Source organism: Acanthopagrus latus, chromosome 1 (assembly GCF_904848185.1).
Source record: "Acanthopagrus latus isolate v.2019 chromosome 1, fAcaLat1.1, whole genome shotgun sequence".
Lineage (NCBI taxonomy): Eukaryota > Metazoa > Chordata > Actinopteri > Spariformes > Sparidae > Acanthopagrus > Acanthopagrus latus.
In genome coordinates, this window is record NC_051039.1 from 12,493,790 (window position 1) to 12,512,184 (window position 18,395).

Below are 18,395 nucleotides of genomic sequence, written 5' to 3' on the forward strand. Positions count from 1 at the left end.
CAGTCTGAGCCACTTGGTAATCAAAAAGATGCTTTGTCTTTCCATCTCCCCAGGTTACGGCACCAGGCACACAAAGAGCTATATGCATACAAACAGGTAAGCACTCCAGTGACACACACACATATGCACACTGCAGTTCAGAAAAGTAAAATAATATGTGACCTAATGTAAGCAGAAAATAAGTGTCAGAGTATTGTGTACTTTAGTCAAGATTATCATGAAGTGGTCCCTAAATATCGCCTTAGCTGGTGCAGGAATTCATTTGCTGACTCTTCTGGCAGTTTCAGGTATTTCGAGAGTGCCTGTTGAATCTAGCCCATTTAGAATTATTTACAGGTTTTTGGCGAGCACAAGTGTACTACCAAACATTATGAACTGCACTCAAGCTGAAGGGAAACCAAGTGGCTCAGCTCTGCTTAACAGTTAACTCAGGCTGAGCATGATGGCAAAGTATAGCCTGCAATGCCAGTAAGAGGGAATGATTGAGGGCATAAACATGACTCTTGCTACCTTCAATTATATAATAACAACATGCAAAATGAAGCCAAACATGTCAGAGATAAACACACACTCACACACTGGTGACGGAGATACAATTAACTCTGTAATTTGTTTCCTTACCCAAACCCTAACGCTGTTTATCCAGAGGAACTGATTGCTATGAGTGTATAACAGCGTTAGTGACAACGAGTGACTAATCTCTCCTCATCTCTTATTACTCCTCTCAGGTCATTCAGAAGGAAAAAGTCAAAGAGTTAAATTTGCATGAGGTAAGCAGCTCTCATCTTCTTTTGTTCAGTTATTATCAGTGATTACAACTATCTTTTATCTTGTGGACAGAACATTCTGTAATGTAAGATGGAAGTACAAAATGTACTGTCCTATAAACAATGCTTCTGCCACAATGTTTACTATATACTCAGGCCATTTCTTTGTACTCCCATCCTCGTTGGAAGTTCTGATACATGGGAAGCCACAAACCCCACACTGTGCTCTCCAATAATTTAAGATAAAGGGCTAAGACTCGGGCTGTCATTATCACAAACGCTGTCTGTTTCAATATGGATAATGAAAGGTTCCTAATGGTACACATTATGTAATATGGTATAAGCCTGCAGAAGGTTAATTATCTGTGCTTCTGTTTTTCTGGGTTTTGTTTAGATGCAATGATGATGGCCTACAGATGATTAAGGGTGCACAATAATATCAGTACTTCATTGGTATCAGCAGATATTGGTTTCAAAATGGAACACCAACATCGGCCTTAGATGAACATTACTGCTAATATAACTTGCTGATAAGATGACACACATGACTAAACTTTTTCATTGATCGCACTGCAGCGTCTGATATCCAGGTCAGATTTTAAAATATTTTTCTTTTTGTGTGCTGTGAAGAAAAAAAAACACATCTACTCCTTCATTCATATGATTTGGTTGGAATCTAAATTAGAATGTGTTACTGGTTGCACGTAAATTATGTGCTGGTGCACCTAAATGAAGAAGTTAGGCACAGCAGTGCAGCCAGCTCAGAAGGTTAATTTGGGGTTATCTATGTACATGTAACAAACTTATTTTTGAAAATAATTATGTTTCTGCATCTGCCTGTAGGCTATCATCATAGAAGTAGATATACATATGTTTATTCCACTGTAGGAGAGTCTTGACGCTTTCTACAATTAGGCTGAAAAAATAATTGCATTTGCATTGTATCAGTTTTGGGATCAGCATTTGACCAAAATTCAATATCGTGCATCCATGTTATTAAACATTTATGTGTCATGTGTCTTTCGATGTGAAAACTACAATCTTGTGGTCAAGTCATGAGTGTTTATCCTTGTGATTTTATGTAATGCTGTATGTCAGCTCACCTTGGTTGGAAAGTGACATCCAACAGTTGGTGAGTCAAGTGGCATCACTGGCTTTGGAGTGGAAAAATGGTAGTCCCCAGCCAGGAACACTATCCCTTTAACACTGTGGTGCAAATTAAATGTTATCAATAGCGTCTTCATGTGTGCTTGCACACAGTCCCTTGTCATCAGTGTTGGAATTTCCCACTGTTCCAACAAGCCTCAGACTTTATTGTTTATGTTATTAGAAACTGAGAGAGAGCATCAGAAGGTGTCATGTGAGTGAAAACTGTGACAGAATAACCAGCTGTATTTGTTTAAGGACAGTAATACACACATGCACTCGCACAAGCCTGGGTGGATGACCCAGTTTTAGAGGCTCCCACACCAAAGGATCATCCTGGAAAGACGAGTATAGACTGATCTGCGAGGACTCAATCTCAGCATTTTAAAGGAATTTGTTGAATAGGAGTGCTAATATGGAATCAGTTTACAGCCCAAGTCATGTTCAGATTTGTTTGTGTAACCTGATCAGTTTGAAGTGTGTCTTTGACCCCACCCCCAGTTCTACTGACCTGTATTTGCGTGTAAAGAATACATGTCAAGAATTCATTCCATACAATACAGTATGAGAGTAAGTTTAGCTGTGGGATTTGCTTCAAATAAGCAAGCTCAGAACACAATCAAAATGTGCTAATGTAGAAATATAAACACTCAGCAATGGATTAAGGGCATTAAAAGATGAACAACTAAGGCTGCAATTACACTACACATTGAATAATTACATTAAATCAGCAGTATACATTATCTCCTGTTACTTGTTCAATCCTCATTTTAATGCATACAATTGATGCATAGAATTACACTTTGTATGCATCAAGTGTCCTGCAGTCCCTTTGTGCAGTGTCCTCTAATTAGTCTCCTTCATCGTGTGCTGCTTCATTATCATTTGATGACTCACTATCAATTTTTAGGTTGGCTTTCTCAATATTAATGGATAAGATTGTTTCCTGTTGTTTTTTTTTTCTATCCATATGGGCTTGAGTTAATGACATCACATTTAAAACCTTTATGATAAAGTAGTCATATATGGCATCATAAAGTTCAGTATGACCACTGCTGTTTTCATTTTGATAATGTCACTAGTTCTATGTTGACAGTGTTTTTGGTAATAGATTAGATTGAAGGCTTGTTAATGCTTATGGCATAATATAGCTAGGAAATGGCTTTCACTCATATCTCCATGCTGAATATTGACTTTAGTGCCGACTTTAAATGTTTACTTAAACACTGTTAATTTGTGAAGAGTTTTTTGCATGTTTTTTTATTGTGCAGGAAGTCCAGTACATCCAGCACCCCATTTATCCATACTAGTATCTTCTCTGTAACTTACACGTTTATTTTATCTTTGTGTCACTGAACTAGTTTGTTGCCACATGGACTTGAATTCTTTTTTGAGGCAATGACTTGTTAATTTTTCTTTACACAACAGAAAGTACTTAACTTTGTGCCAAAGATAAGAAACCAGTGGCATCATGACCCTATCACTAGACATCCAGAAAGAAAGGACCTGTTTGTGTGAATACCCAATTAGGATAACTGTCGTTTTTGAGGATTATTCTAAACCTTGGTACTTTTCTTCTTCTCACTAAATCTTAACCCCACTCTATTGCTTGACTCTCTTGGATTAGGCCGTTTTTTAATAGTACATTAATTTTGTAACTTATTTCTCCTGAACATCTGTCAAGTAAGTAGAACCATGAATCTTAAGGTCTGCTTGTCTTGATGAGCATAGGTTAATGTGTTGTTCTCTGATCTAATCCATGATCTAGGAACGTTTTTCCACAAAGTTGAGTCCATGCGTTTTGCATGGAATTTGTAACGAAAGCTTACAGGGTTTATTCAATTAATTGGGAGAAAAGGGTTCTGTCAAAAGTTGGTGTAGGGTGCCAGATCCCACTGTGAGTGTGACACCGTAGACAAGGCACTGAAAAGAACAAAAACACTGATCTATTCACAAATAAAGCGAGCAAAGCTGACATCTTAACAGAGGATTGTTCTCCTTCCAAAAATGATCAGGAGTGAGAGCTAAGAGCCCCCGTGCTGTTCTTTTCATCCTTCCTTGTCCATCCATTCCCAATCAAGTAGAGCTGAGAAAAAGAGAGTCTGTGTGGCCAAAAGAGTAATAGTTGCAGGGTTAGACAGCCAAAAAACTAGTGTGCCAATTTAAAACCCTCTCTCATGAAAGCAGTTATCCACTGGTTGGATGAGGTTTGGTGGTGGGAGGGCTGAGTAGACTGTATCCCATTTTCTCACAATTTGGAATCTCCAGTTCAACGCTGTTGTCCGTGTCATTGCAACTCTGATGTTCGTCTGGTGATGATGTGATAAGCCATCTGCTACCGACATTATATGTGGTGTTCCAAGTAAGAAAAAGGGAACTACATTGCAGATTGGATTGGGGCCGATATGGGCATTTTTCCACTGACTGGGAATCAGCAATTTTGAACGTGGACCCAAGTCTGATTTCTTTTTTTACATCAGAGCACAATTTGTGGCAGAACGCAGATGTGCATGTTATGTTACTCTGGCAAACATGTGGCAAAAATGTCTGCTTTGTGGAAATATTTTAGATAAGAAAGCGAAAGCAGTCCAGCGACATGTAACATCTGCAATACGACCGTATCGTGAGGGGGTATCAAAAGAGCTGCTTTTAATTCATCACTCTGGATAACAAGCTCATCTCCATGGTAGAGGATCAGGGTTTTCTTCGTCATCTGGAGTTTTTGAATCCCTGGTATGCCCTACCATCTTGGCATTACATTAGTTAAGCCAATTATCTCTGATTGGGATCGGGGTAAAAAAAAAAGCTTGATCGGGACTTCCCTAGTTAGCACCCATAGACACCCATTGTACTTCCCTTTGGATGTGTATCAGGTTTAATAGTTTATTGGGATCCCCAACTTGGGATCTGTAGGAAGAGCTGGAAGATGGAGATGGCAAGAACATCTGCTTAATCTGCTGTTACTTCGATCTAAAATAACAGGGAAAGATGGTTGGTTGGTTGGTTGGGTGGCCATTGTAGCTTGTGTTTTGTTATCACATGCTTCATACTTTTTCAGCAGATTCTCGAATAGATAGTACCTGGGAGATATGTAAAAATTGTACATGCATCTTATTTGCAGTATAACAATGATATTCCAGCAGACAGTTGTTTAAAATTCAACACAACAAGACAACAAAATGAAGGGAAATTGACAATTTTGAACTGGAAAAGACCTCCTTTGCTCCTCCTTTTTTAGTTGAGACCTACAGGTCATGACCTGTCAGTGTTGTTCCTGCTGAATGCCTGCATGAGTATGTGTGTTAAACAAACCTATAAAAAGACAAACAACTCTAACCTGTCCATCAGGATTTCCTCAGTGACCCCTAAAATGACACAAGTTATCATTCATCTGTTTTGACAGAAACCAACAGCACTGAGATCATAGACTCAAAGAGTCTGGTAGAATGTCCTGAGATTGATAGCCAGTAGAAACGTGGTGATGGTCAACTTTTGTGCATCTAGGTGTCTTTCAAATCCTTCACTCGTTATTAGTCTTTGGCTTTTCAAGCGAAAGCTGAATAAAAGATTCTTCCTCTCTATCACAGTGATCTTTGGCCACTAACGGTAGCCTCCGTCCACGAACTGAACAAGTCCCCAGTGTCTGAGTTATATAACAGAGCATAGCTGGACGGTTACAGCTCTGTTGTTTGTGTCAAATTCTTTGCAGATGTTGGCCAAAGTTGTTTTTTTCCATGAGTTCTTGACCTCGGCTGTTTGGATAGTTTGTTTCCAATCTGCCAACACAAAGATCAGATTAAAACTGAGAGAAACAATCCACCAAAGAACAACCAACAAATTCAAAGCTGTTGCATTGCCTACTCCAGAAAATGTGTCTAACTGCCACTCTCTCTTTCAGATATGTGCAGTGTGCTTAGAAGAGTTCAAGCAGAAAGATGAGCTGGGGATCTGCCCATGCAAACATGCCTTTCATAGGAAGTAAGTATAAGGTTTTGTTGACATTCATTTACACACAAACACACGTGTGAACACACACAAAGTCAAGGACACATACATCAGTCCAGATAAAAAAATGATTTTTTTTTTATGTTCTTATTACTTACCCCCGTAAAGACAGACTAAAGACTAAAATGACGTTATTGAAAAGTCATTGCTTGGATGAAGTATATGTTTGTGTCCTGATACAAAGTTCATAACTGTGTATTTTTATACACAAAACTAAAGCCATGTGTGTAATGACGGGAGGAACTACACAGGACATGATGGATTGCTTGAGCCAGCTTTGTCCCACACGCCCCCCTCCCTGTGCCCCGACCGTTTCGACTGAGTTGTTTATATCAGCACGACACCTCCCTTGGCCTAGTTTCTTCCCCCAGTTGCAGCAAGAGTGGTCACCACTCACTGAATCCACTGTATAAACACCCCCTTCAGTGTGTGTGTGTGGACACAAGTCAAGCCGTGCTGTTTTCCAGAAAAAACAGACATTCCAGGCGGACCGTTACCGAAAACATTCAGTGGTGAAGAGCATGCTGTCTTCTTATACAGATAAACATAAAACGTTAACATAGATACACTGTCAAAATTAAGGTTAAAACATCACATTGAAGAATAAATGTAATGCTCATGTCACGCACACTTTTGAAGTTACGACTGAAGTTACTCTTTGCAAACTAAAGGGGTTCTTGATAATCTGAAATTAAAATACCATTGTTAATGGTAGTCTAATAGACCTCGCACTTCCCTACTCAGACACAACTTCAACAATAATGTGAGGTTGCTATTAACAATTCTTTTCATTATTGATTAATTAAGAAATAATCGGAAGATTGACCGATCAGTTGTTTTGTCTTTATATGCCAAAAAAATGACCCGTTAAAATATCCCATGGACCAAGGTGATGATACCTTCAAATTTATTTTTTTTTACTAGTCAACAGTCAGAAACCCAACCATGTTAAACTAACACTGATTTAAAATAGGCTTAAGCCGCAAATCCTCACATTGGTTAAGTGCGAGCCAAACCGGTGTTTTGCTTTCTGGCTTGAAAAAAAAAAATAGTCTAAAAAAATAGTAAATAATTGTCGATTCATTGCCTGTCAGTTGGCTGATCAGCTATTGTAGGGCTTTTTAAGATCTACATGAAATAGGTCATGTTATGCTAATTTTCAGGTTCACACTTTTATTTGGGGGTCCTAGTAAAATAGGTTTACATACTTACATTTTGAAAAAAAACAAAAACAAATTATTTTTCTCAAATAGTACATTGCTGCTGGATCCCTTTTAGACACTATCTTGAACACCTCTGTTTTAGCTACAGAGTGAGACATCTTGCCTCCGTTCAGTCTTTGGTGAGAGTTGCACATGTGCATTAATTAACAGCCAGGATGTGGCTAATCAGAGGCAGAGTAGAGTGGGTCATGCCGAGCAAGGTAGTGTGATCCAAAATAACGCTGCTACAGCTGGTAACCATGACTGCAGTAGTGTTTTCTGTGGGAGAGAGAAACTCCCTTTGGTGTGGACTCTGGGCCTTTTCACTTTGCAGACCTTTTACATGAACAAAAGTGCCAGATAACACAAAGAAGGACAGGCAAAACCCCAAAAAACAGAATATGAGCTCTTTAGAGTCGCTCATAGATCAGAGAACTGTTGGATGCAGTGGTAATATGGAGGCTAGAGAGTGCACAGCTGCTGCCTCTATGTCAGTGATTGACAGTGCTGGCACCCCAGCTGGATGTGTTGATGTGCAATGTGCCACATAATGTTTGACCTTACCCACTTAGTCAGTGTGGTTGTAGAATGTGATTGTGAGCTGAGTATATTTAGCCGTGGTACGTGCATAGCCACCACATACTGACTCTGAATAGCTGCCTCCTCCTATCCCAGTGATTCAGTATTCCTGTGGGCAAGGAGGGTGAAAGCTGGGCCGATGAGCTGCCCCTGAGCCACTCAGGACTACAGCATAAACAGCAGCTCATAAGAGTTTGTATACCACTGAACATCCACACAAAAAGTATTTTTTCTACTGTGACATAGTGGCTGCAAAGGTTTGTAGTTTGCTCCTTGACAGAGAACAGAGGCCGTGGTCAGCTTGGATTCTTGGCATTTACAATGGATTCCTATAATAACAAGTTTCCTTTGTGAAAAAAAAATATAAACATAAAGGAAATCAAACCACTCATGCACTGTTAAACACTTACCTGCAGTCTGTTTATATTACAAACTTTTTAGGGTAATACCAATATCATAATTGGAGAGTTATGATGGGATAAAAATGGGATATACCATGATGATATGTGTTAACCATCTTTAACTGTCACTTTACAATGGTTCACTTCAATTAGTTTTTTTCAGAAATGGTCAAAGAGTGGGACATCATGCATGTTGTAGGTACATTTGTCTGTGCCCTCTGGTGGATACATTATGTAATGGCAATATGAGCTAATATGATACATTTATGATAACCTAAATGTATCTGAGAATAACAGATATAGTACTTTGTATAAGGGCTTGACAGGTATATTGATTTGCTGATATTATTGGCCTATCAGCTATACATCAGTACTGGCATATATTTTGTCCGATATGCAATGATATGAAACCATTTTCCTGCAGCATACGAAGCTCACTACTTTTTCTTTTTTCCAGGTGCCTCATCAAGTGGTTGGAGGTGAGGAAAGTGTGCCCGCTGTGCAACATGCCTGTCTTGCAGCTCGCCCAACAGGCCGGCAGCATGGATGCCACAGTGCCAATAGAGCAGCCTCTGCCTGGGATCGAGAACCTGGTGTAGCGGACTCAAAAACCTCTCTTACAGTACACTACAGTCACACAACCCATCACTCATACGCTCACCTGTACAGGTACACTTCGGTATGAGTCTGTGGACCGACCGGAGAAAACTGGAGTTACTGCGTAGATACTCATAAGAACTGTGAATCTGCGCCTCTCTTATCCTTGTATCGTTCTCAGAAAGGATTTCCTGATATCAGTTCAGACTGATAATCAACTGCTTTCATGTTTTGGTTTTTTTTTCTTTTTCTTTTGGCGGACAATGAAGAAGATGATAAAGAAGAAGTTTCGTTCTTGGCCAAGACGTGGTCGATAACTTTCTCACAACCAAAGCACTTTTTCTGGGAACACCAGCTAAAGACCAGGAGAAATCACAAAAGCCAAGAACTACAATACACTAAAACATAAATTGTTGTTTTGTTTTTTTTAACAAGCACTTTATGAGAAGTCGAACCTTAATTGCTTGTGATCTTAGTAGCAAGGTCATGTTTTATATTTTATCATTAACTATTATTTCTATGTACAGTACAGAGCCACATGAGTTTTCACTTTTAATTGGTAAACTTTTGATTTTTAAACATACAAAATATTTGAAAGGGACAACAATACCTTCAGTATGTCGGTAGATGTCAGGAAATTGGACAGTGCTTTGTGGCATAATTGCACACACACACACACACACACAAAATTAAGCTCAAAGCAACCTCGAGACATTACGTCTGACTAAATGTGAAAAGTTTGAATGTGTTGAAACCCAGAAATCTTCACACAAAGCCTACAGAATTTTGTTTACCCTCTTCACCTGTTTGTCATTCGCTAACAATGTGACTCTTGTTATTATCCATTTATCTTATTCTGTCAGTACAGGAAGGGTTAGGGAGATGCAGAAGAACAATTTTATTTTCATTAAAGGACTATACCAGATAGCTTCCTATACATACGAGTACTGGTAGGTAAGTGCAGGCTTGATAAACCCTGGACAGAAAAGCAATCCAGGACTTCTCCAACAAAAAATCAGACTATTTCAACTACTGTGATTATCAGTATTAGCGTTATAAACTGGTGCTTTATATATAGACCCGTTAAACAGAACAAACACCAGAAATGATATTAATGATATTAAACGGAAAGATCTAGAACATGTAACCTTAATGTTTCAGTTTGATTTTGGTTAGCTGCTGCATCGAGCTAAGTAATTGTTACAGTGGCTTGTTTCCCAAAACAGAAATTCCAAAAGTCTAACTGTCCTGATGATTTATCTTGAACTAGTGTTGCATATCCTGCAAGAAAATGATTGCATATTTAGGAATAGACCAGGATGAAGCAAGCTTTTGCCTTCCCAGCTGTTTAACACCTACGTAACACGTGCTGCAGACACAGTTGCAGTTAGTTTTGCTTCCGCCCTGAAAGATCATTCGTATTTTTAAATTTTTTATTTATTATAATGTCTTGGTACAGCCGCATAGATCGAACGAGTAAGCAGACCGACACCTGTGTCAGAATCACTGCCCTCAGCATATCATCAGCATATTGTTTGCTTAAGATACACTCTACTTTGTAAAACACACACACATGCGCAGAGGGAGGGGCTCGAGCCGTCCCCTGCCCGGGCTGCCAGAGAGTCTGTGGTCAGCAGGTTGTAATAATGCAGCATTTTCATTCATACACAAACACACACATACAGGGTAGTTGTGCTTTTTTGGCTGCAGCATTCTGGTGCTTTCGCCACTCTCTCCCTTTTTCTGTACGGTACAGGGTGCTTTTTGTTTTGCGCCACACTACAGTGACTCTGAGCCCCCTCTCTTTTTGTCCACGTCCCTTGTTAGCTGCATTTAGTGAATGTGTTGTGGGTAAATGTGCTGATCTACAAGGGTTGCTTTAAAAACAGCTGCGCTTCAGAGTGATGGACCTAAGATAAGCTGGAGAATGTCTTTTACCTGTGATATGTATTGTCAGATGACAATCACACATTATGTTTAAAGGCACAATCTGTCCAAATGTAAACAAAGGATTAGTCCCACTATAAGAAAATAAAACTTGCTCAGGACTGACACAATTTATCTAATTTTGCAATGTGTTGTGGTGCTGTAAACAGCTTCCAAAATAACCAGAGCAACTAATAATCAATTGATTGATTCCTTGTCAGCTATTGTATACATTTTCAAAATACTTTGATAATCAATTAATCATTTTTTAAAGAAAAAAAGCCAAATTCTTTGATTCCAGTTTCTTAAATGTGAATATTTTCTGGGTTCTCTGCCCCTCTCTGACAGTCTACTGACTATCTTTAGACAAAACAAGACATTTTAGGCCTCTGGGAAACACTAATCGACATTTTCACCACGGTCTGACATTTTACAATTCACACAACTAATTGATTATTTGAAGAAAAAATTGGTCAAATGGATTAATAAACAGTGAAAATAAGCTGCAGCCCTGGAAGAACAAATGACTAAACAGGCCTCCAATTGGTGTAGAAACAACACCACCAAAATCCAGTTTTAGTCAGACAACAAAATGTGTCTGGATTGTGCTTTAAAAAATGCTAAATCATCTAACTCCAGCTACTCTGTCATGTAGTTAAACAGGATTATGGACGGTTTTAAAAGGAGACAGTGCGTGTCATCTTTTATGGCAGGTGAGCATTGTGACTCCGACCTCTGTGGTGCGAATGTTTGTCATCTCTGTTGAATGTCTGCCCAACCCCCCACAGGTATGACCTCCCGCGGTTGGGTCAGAGCTTGCTGCAAGGTGAAAATGTCAGCTCTGAGATGAGAGCCAAAACAGGATTTCTCTCCCCTCTGTGAGTCAGTTGTTCCACGCCCTTAACGAGGTCCAGACCTCTGACACATGAGGAACTATTAACATTTTAAAGCAGCTCAAATTCAATTGTCCACATTTGCGTCATTTCAACAAAAACTGGCACAGTTACAAAAAAAGAAATCAACCAGGGCTGTGTTCATTCGCAATATCATATAATGATAATACTTTATCAGAAAGTCCTTGTTATTGCCTTGTCTGTCAATGAAGAGGTTGTGGTTTTATATACAGTGTGTTGTGTGATGTACAGTGTTTGGTACCTTTTTTTTTTTTTTGTTGCCTCGTTAGTTCTGAAGAGGCTACGACTGTTTCTCAACGTGTATCTCAACATTCTCTCTCATACCCTTATCCCCAAAGCCTCACTCTATAAACAATACAACGGAGAGTATTTCTGCCCATCGCCAGAAAGATGACATATTTTGTAGCTCAATGCTAGTAACGCAAGTCTTAAAGCTTTGTTCCTGCTAACGATGTGTCTCAGAATGTAAGGTTCGCGAGTGAAAACCAAGAATACGAGGAGATTTAATGTGAAAGCATGCTATTTTGCATAGTGAAGTTGCCACTGATATCACCATTTTTAAATGTATGTAGAGAGTAGTATCAGTAGTAGTGTATTTATACATGAGGTGCACAAAAAAAAGCTCCTTCATAACAAACTAAATGGCAGCTGAACACTTCCTGCCATTTGGCCATCTTAAGTGTTGTGTTTGATTGTAAACACTTTTAGCCTTTTCCACCTGAACTTTCCTGTTTCCTTCCTGTGTGCCGTCCTAATCCCACTGAAAACAAAGTGCCAACTCAGAATGAGCTTAAAAAAAAAAAAAAAGATGAGAAAGATGAGATTATAGACGAGGGTCGAGCGTCAGATTTATGTCCAAAAACAGAATGGAAACTGAGCCGGTCGTGAATATAGTAATAAATGGCTTCCCGCAACTGAAATGGCCATTGACGTCACTGCTGCTGCTGAGTAAACTCCATTATAAATAGACGAGACACAATCAGATGGAATACGACGGGCGGGAACACCGATTTGCATCAAACATTTAAGAGAAGAAAGTGTCTGAATGATGGCATCAGAGGCCATTTATATTATTGTCCCTTGATGGCGGACATTGTTGTAGAAGAAAAAAACGTTTTAGTTAAAAAAACAAAAAGAAAACACACACACACACACACACACACACACATCCTCTGTAGATGAGGACTTTCACCGTTCATCCATGGTTGGTTTTAGCGACCAGACCCTTTAGGATTATCAATCTCTATCACTGCCTCCCTGAAGTGAACTTTCTCTGTTTGTATGGTGTGTTATTTATTCCCATGTAGCTCTCGTAATGCCCTTCCAACTCACAAATAACTTCTCTGTCCAAACAAACCTCCCACCTCTACTCCCCCCCCCAAACCTGCCCACACACCCCTTTTTGTTAACACTGATTATGTTTGTGGACTCTCACAGACATTGTTTGTAAAACTAAGAATTCTGCAGCAGAATATTTTTGGAGACAATTGCTGTACAGTATTTGTAAGCTCTATTTTTGTATATTGCTATTTTGGAGAAAATAATATGCATTTTTTTTTTCTTTTCTTGTTTTTGCTAATTTCATGTTTATTCATTTTAAGAAAATGTTGCATGTGACTGACTTGAACTGTAAATAAAATTTCCAAGTTTTGGGAAGAGCCGAGTGTTTTGTTTTTGTTTTTTTTCTTTGCCCACACAGTCAAAATGTCTCTCAGGAAAATCTACGCCAAATATGATCCAAAGTTATGTAATGCTTCAGGTAGATGTTTAGATTGTTATATTTCTACCTCATACAAGTCAGACATGGTTTGTTGTCCACATTCACTTCAGGACTCATCACAGTCTGACTGAATTCAAACTGACTCAAGTTGACAGCGACATTTTTAAAGATTGTGTCATACCGCCACCTTGTGGTTAAATTACAATAGTGTAAATGGTTTGAATTACCCCTCTATCTGATGGCTATATTTACACTGTCCTCGAGGTTTCATTAATTAATTTAATGGGGACATGTTATCGTCTTTTATACTGAGTATAAACTTGAGGCCTTCCTTTAAAAGGCTGACGCTGGAAAGGGAATTTTAACCGTCCAAACCACTGACACACGAGAGACATCAAGTGGGTCTGGAAGCCCATTTCCTCCAGTAAAGGAAACAATGTGATAAAAATTAAGCTCAATTAAAAACAAATACCCATGTAAGAAAAAAAAAGGAAAAGATTTGGGGGGAAAATAAGATGTATGAGGTAAAAATCTAGACTATGAGATTTAAAAAGTGACGTTAAATAACTTGTCATTATGAGATAAAAGTAATCTTTGGGTAAGGTCGTGGTTATGTAATGCAAATGTAGAAGATATGAGATACAAAAGTCATAATTTTGAGAGAAAGCATCAACAATTATTTAATGATTTACCTTTTGTCTTTTTATCTCATAATTTATTTTGATCTACTATTTATGACTTCAGTTTTCATCCATTTTTTTTTTCTTTAACTGGCAGAGACAGCCATCCTCTAGACTAGGGTGGGAACAGCAAATCAAGAGGCCTAAAGTGACGAAACAATAACAGGATACAGTCAATCAGACTGCTTCTAGCAAACACTGGAGACTGAAACATAAAGTCAAATCACATCAAAAAGAACAAAATGCTTCTGGAGCCAGAGTTTGTGACACTTTTTGCTTTATTATCAAGATTTTACACATAAGAAGAATTTGCCCTTTTATATTGGTAAAATGGAAAACTCTGGTAAAAGTTTAGTTAAAGTGAGTCATTTAAAAATCATTTTTAAATGAAGGGAGATGGAGAAACTTTGAAAAACAGCAGTCAAATGTTTTCGAGGTGGTGACGAAAAACTAGAAACCGAGATACTCTGAGTTCAACCAAAATTTTATTTTAACATGTTAACACACTGGATCATCTAGATTTCCCAAACCTATCAACACTTGTGCGTCATAACATGATGATTATATCCTAGCATAAATAACATCCCCAGGTGGGTAACAAAGACTGTAGTCCATGAAAACAGATAACATGACCCAGTTACACTGTAAAGAGGAACTTGTAGAGCACAGTGCTGAGGTAACACACAACCAGACTGCTCGTGTACATGATCCCGGCATGTGCTGCAGCAGCAGCGCTGGTAGCAGTGGTGTTTGTCGAGACTGTCGTGGCAGCAGCAGTTGTTGTAGCTGCTCCAGTCGTGGCTGTGGTGGCTGCGCCTGCAGTTGTCGTGGCTGCGCCTGCAGCTGTGGTGGCTGCGCCTGCAGTTGTCGTGGCTGCGCCTGCAGTAGTCGTGGCTGCGCCTGCAGTTGTCGTGGCTGCGACGGTCGTAGCTGCAATGGTCGTAGCTGCGGCAGTGGTGCCGGCCGATGTAGCTGCAGCGGTCGTCGTGGTAGCTGCTGCGGTTGTGGTTGCCTGGCCATTTGCTGATGCTATCAGGCGATAAATAGTGTGTCAGTAAAAGAGAGGGCTTTTCTTTCTTTAAAACAAAAACTGCAACACAAAAGAAAAATGAGTTTTACTTACCGAGGATCAGGAGTTGTATCAGAATTGGAAGAAGCATCTTGAATCTCTAAAAGAAAAAAACAGATTTTTTTTTTACATCAGCGTTTTCTAGCGAATTTCACTTAAAGAATCAGTCTGAATGATGCAGTTAAGTCTATGCAGTAAAACACTGTACACACCAAGCGTCTCTGGATTTCACTCATTAACAGACTAACTGACTTTGTTCACTTGTCTCGCTCTTTAATCACTTCACCCCTCAGATGTGCACCAGTCTGAGTTTGTCAGTGTCTTTATATAGCCAAAGACAGACATGAAAAATGATGTGAAAGAAACACAGCTTAATGTACATGTGATGGATGATCATTCCTTCCACGTTGTTCACCTCTGTGTTACAAGTTGCTTTGTTCACCTGCACATTTTAAAAGGACGCGACATTATTCTGCTGCGGCTGAAGGGATTTACAAAGCAAACAAGTCGGTGACTAACTCCACGAGACCTCAGTGTGTCCTTGGTGACTGTGAATTATCTGTGCATGGGATGCTAAGGCAGATGAAACAATGACCGTGTCATGCAAAGTCAGAGGAATGAGAATAAACGAGAGCGGAAAGAAGCGTGTCTTTGTACTCGACCTGCTCTCCAAATTTACTCTGCTATTTTAGGTTCCTTCAGCACAGTGTTTTTGACTAAAACTATGACTTCATTCATGCGGCATTACAACGCCATGAGTCACAGTCGTTAGCAGTTTGCATGAATAAAGCTGTGCCAGTACTGAACATTAACAAAACATTATTATTCAGTTTCAAAAGCTGCTCCAACCGCTTCAGTACGTTCATGTCCTCATGCGAGAATCTCAGTCAACCTCATGTTTTCAAAGGACTTTTGAGCACCTCAGTTCAAAATGTCCAATAACTATTGATGAAGGTTTAAAAAAGATTTGCTAAGCGATGAACAAACAGGTGAAACCGTTGGATAAAAGTAACAAAAAAGTGGTTTAAATAACTAAATGCAATGGATAAATGGCTGAAATGTCCTGACATTTGACATATGTTTCTGACACTGAACAATATTGTCTTACAACTCACAATTCCTTTTCAGGCTCAAGACAGAATATATCTTCATATCTTTAAATGTCCTCAGAAGGACTTCATGAATGCTAGAACTGGGCGACGAGATGACCATGTATTTTGACCAAAGACAATAACTTTAGGGATGACATTTTGTACTTTCAAAAACAGTCTACTAAGTTTAAAAAATTACCTCAGTTACTGTATTTCAGCCTTAAAATCCAGGAAAAGACAACATTTGTGCCATGTCACAATATAACAATGTATTAAATCTACAAAAATATAGAGTCTCATATCACAATTATTATAAAAATGGCAATATATTGCCTTGTCTTGCTCCAAAGTGATAGTAGAGTGAATATAAAGTCGACCAAACATGTATGGATAAAAACCGTAAGAAAAAAAAATCTCATCCAGTTGAAAGTATGTTTATAATATAGGAATATAATTATTACTGTTATCAGAAATATAGTTAGGTATATATTTCAGCTTATCTATTCACATTTCGGTATACACTTATATATTAATATTGTATATTCATAAATATATTGACATTTTAGTAAGTTTTAGATGGGAAATACTTTTAGATTTGTGTATCTTTAAGACGTATGTTGTTACATTATTTGAAGCAGGCACTACTTTTCCGCTCTGTCGGACTCAAGGGTGGCAATAAGGCCCCGAGGCATGTGCCTGGATCACGCCCAGGTGTTGATGTAGGGGGTAATTCAGTTTATATGACATGGCTGTAGGGCTGCATTAGAGAAAAAAATAGTTTGTTTCATTCATATCAAGGGTGGATTGTGACCGAGTCTCTCAGAGCCATGACGGCAGTATCTCGCTTGACTTGTTGAAAAATAAACAGTGAGTCTGTCCCACCCTAAACCCTCACACACTGTACATCCCAGGTGATTCCACAGTAGATAAAAGTGATTATTGTTTTGATTACTAGACACATTGTTTTGCCTGTAAAATGCCAGAGAGTTATCATCTCCACAGGTCAACTTCAAATCGCTTGTTTTCAGTCTGAAGTTCAAATATATTAAGCTAACTACTGGATAAGAGAAAGAAAAATGTTGAAAGCCTCACAGCTGAGAAGCTGGTAATGTTAGGGTAAGTTATTTGTTATTTTAAAAATGAAAAATAAGTCGGCCTTCTGATTCTCTTCTACTCAACGAATCACTTTGTTTTGTACCTCATAAAAATTGAGAATATTAACTTGTATACATTTTTCCTTCCAGCTAGTTTTTAAACAATAAGGATCCAATAGAGCAATATCAGATCTTCCAATATGATCTGTGATACACTTTTAAATATTTAAACTTGTCCAATTCATCAGTTGAGTTTTACAGTAAACCTACAGCATGACTTCATGGGTCGACCCAAACTTGAATACAGTCATAAAAATACCATTTTTACACATTTAAGTTGTATTCTGTATTCTATATTTGCTAAAATTGTCATTGTGCTCTAGCAGAGAATAAGATACTGGACAGCCCTCTAAAAATCCATTGTCTGTGGCTCCACCCAGTGGCCCTAATATGATTTGCAAGAATCCACTGCTCAGGGATGAACACAACCAATCAGAGCCAACGGGCATGTCTGAGAAGTGTCAATCATGCCCGTGCTGGCAGCCCCCCTCCCCCTGTGCGTAGTTACTTGGCAGTGCCCCTCCCCCCGGGTAGGCAGCGCCAGCTCTCACCTGGTCAGATAGCTCAAGCTCAAACTGTAAACAATGGTGGAAAAGCAACAGCAGAAAAATGCCCCACCATCCCCCACGTCAAAGAGGAGAAATAAGCAGACTGATGAAGGAAAGCAGTGTAAAAACAAAGACTTGGACCGAACCAGAGAGAAAACGAGGACAAATGTTTAAGCGTCATTTCAGAGGTGGAGGGAGCTGCGGGATTTGGAAGGACCCAAGTGCTACGCAGAGTTGGACGCTTTTCTGCTAAAACAAGTAAGGACCCCTGCTTGATATATGGTTAATTCTATGTTTTAATCACAAAGCTATGGTGGTGGCGGTTACAGTAAGACTCACAATAGCGCATATCGCCATATGATGTTGCAGTCGCGCTACATAGCTTGTTGGTAAATCTGGCTTGTTAGCTTGTATGCTAACTCCTGTGTTTAGCTTTGTCTTTATGGCTACTGGTTAGCAAAAATGTGACCAGGCAGTTATAATTAGGGTTGCCAACTCCCTGAATAAGTAAATAAAATATTTGACTCGAATCTGAATTTAATTCAATGCATGTTTTTGAGTAATACGAATACATATGATACATATAATATACAAAA

General features: G+C 39.0%; 1 protein-coding gene across 1 annotated transcript in view; it reads left to right on the top strand.

Annotated features, from left to right (window-relative positions):
- Positions 1-13,195, top strand: part of rnf24 (ring finger protein 24) — a 31,236-nt gene extending 18,041 nt beyond the window's left edge. The window contains exons 3-6 of the mRNA XM_037098328.1: positions 54-96; positions 729-770; positions 5,812-5,891; positions 8,558-13,195. Coding sequence (XP_036954223.1) covers positions 54-96; positions 729-770; positions 5,812-5,891; positions 8,558-8,699 — 307 coding nt within the window. The 3' untranslated portion in view covers positions 8,700-13,195. The remainder of the gene's footprint in view (positions 1-53; positions 97-728; positions 771-5,811; positions 5,892-8,557) is intronic.
- Positions 13,196-18,395: the final 5,200 nt, after the last annotated feature.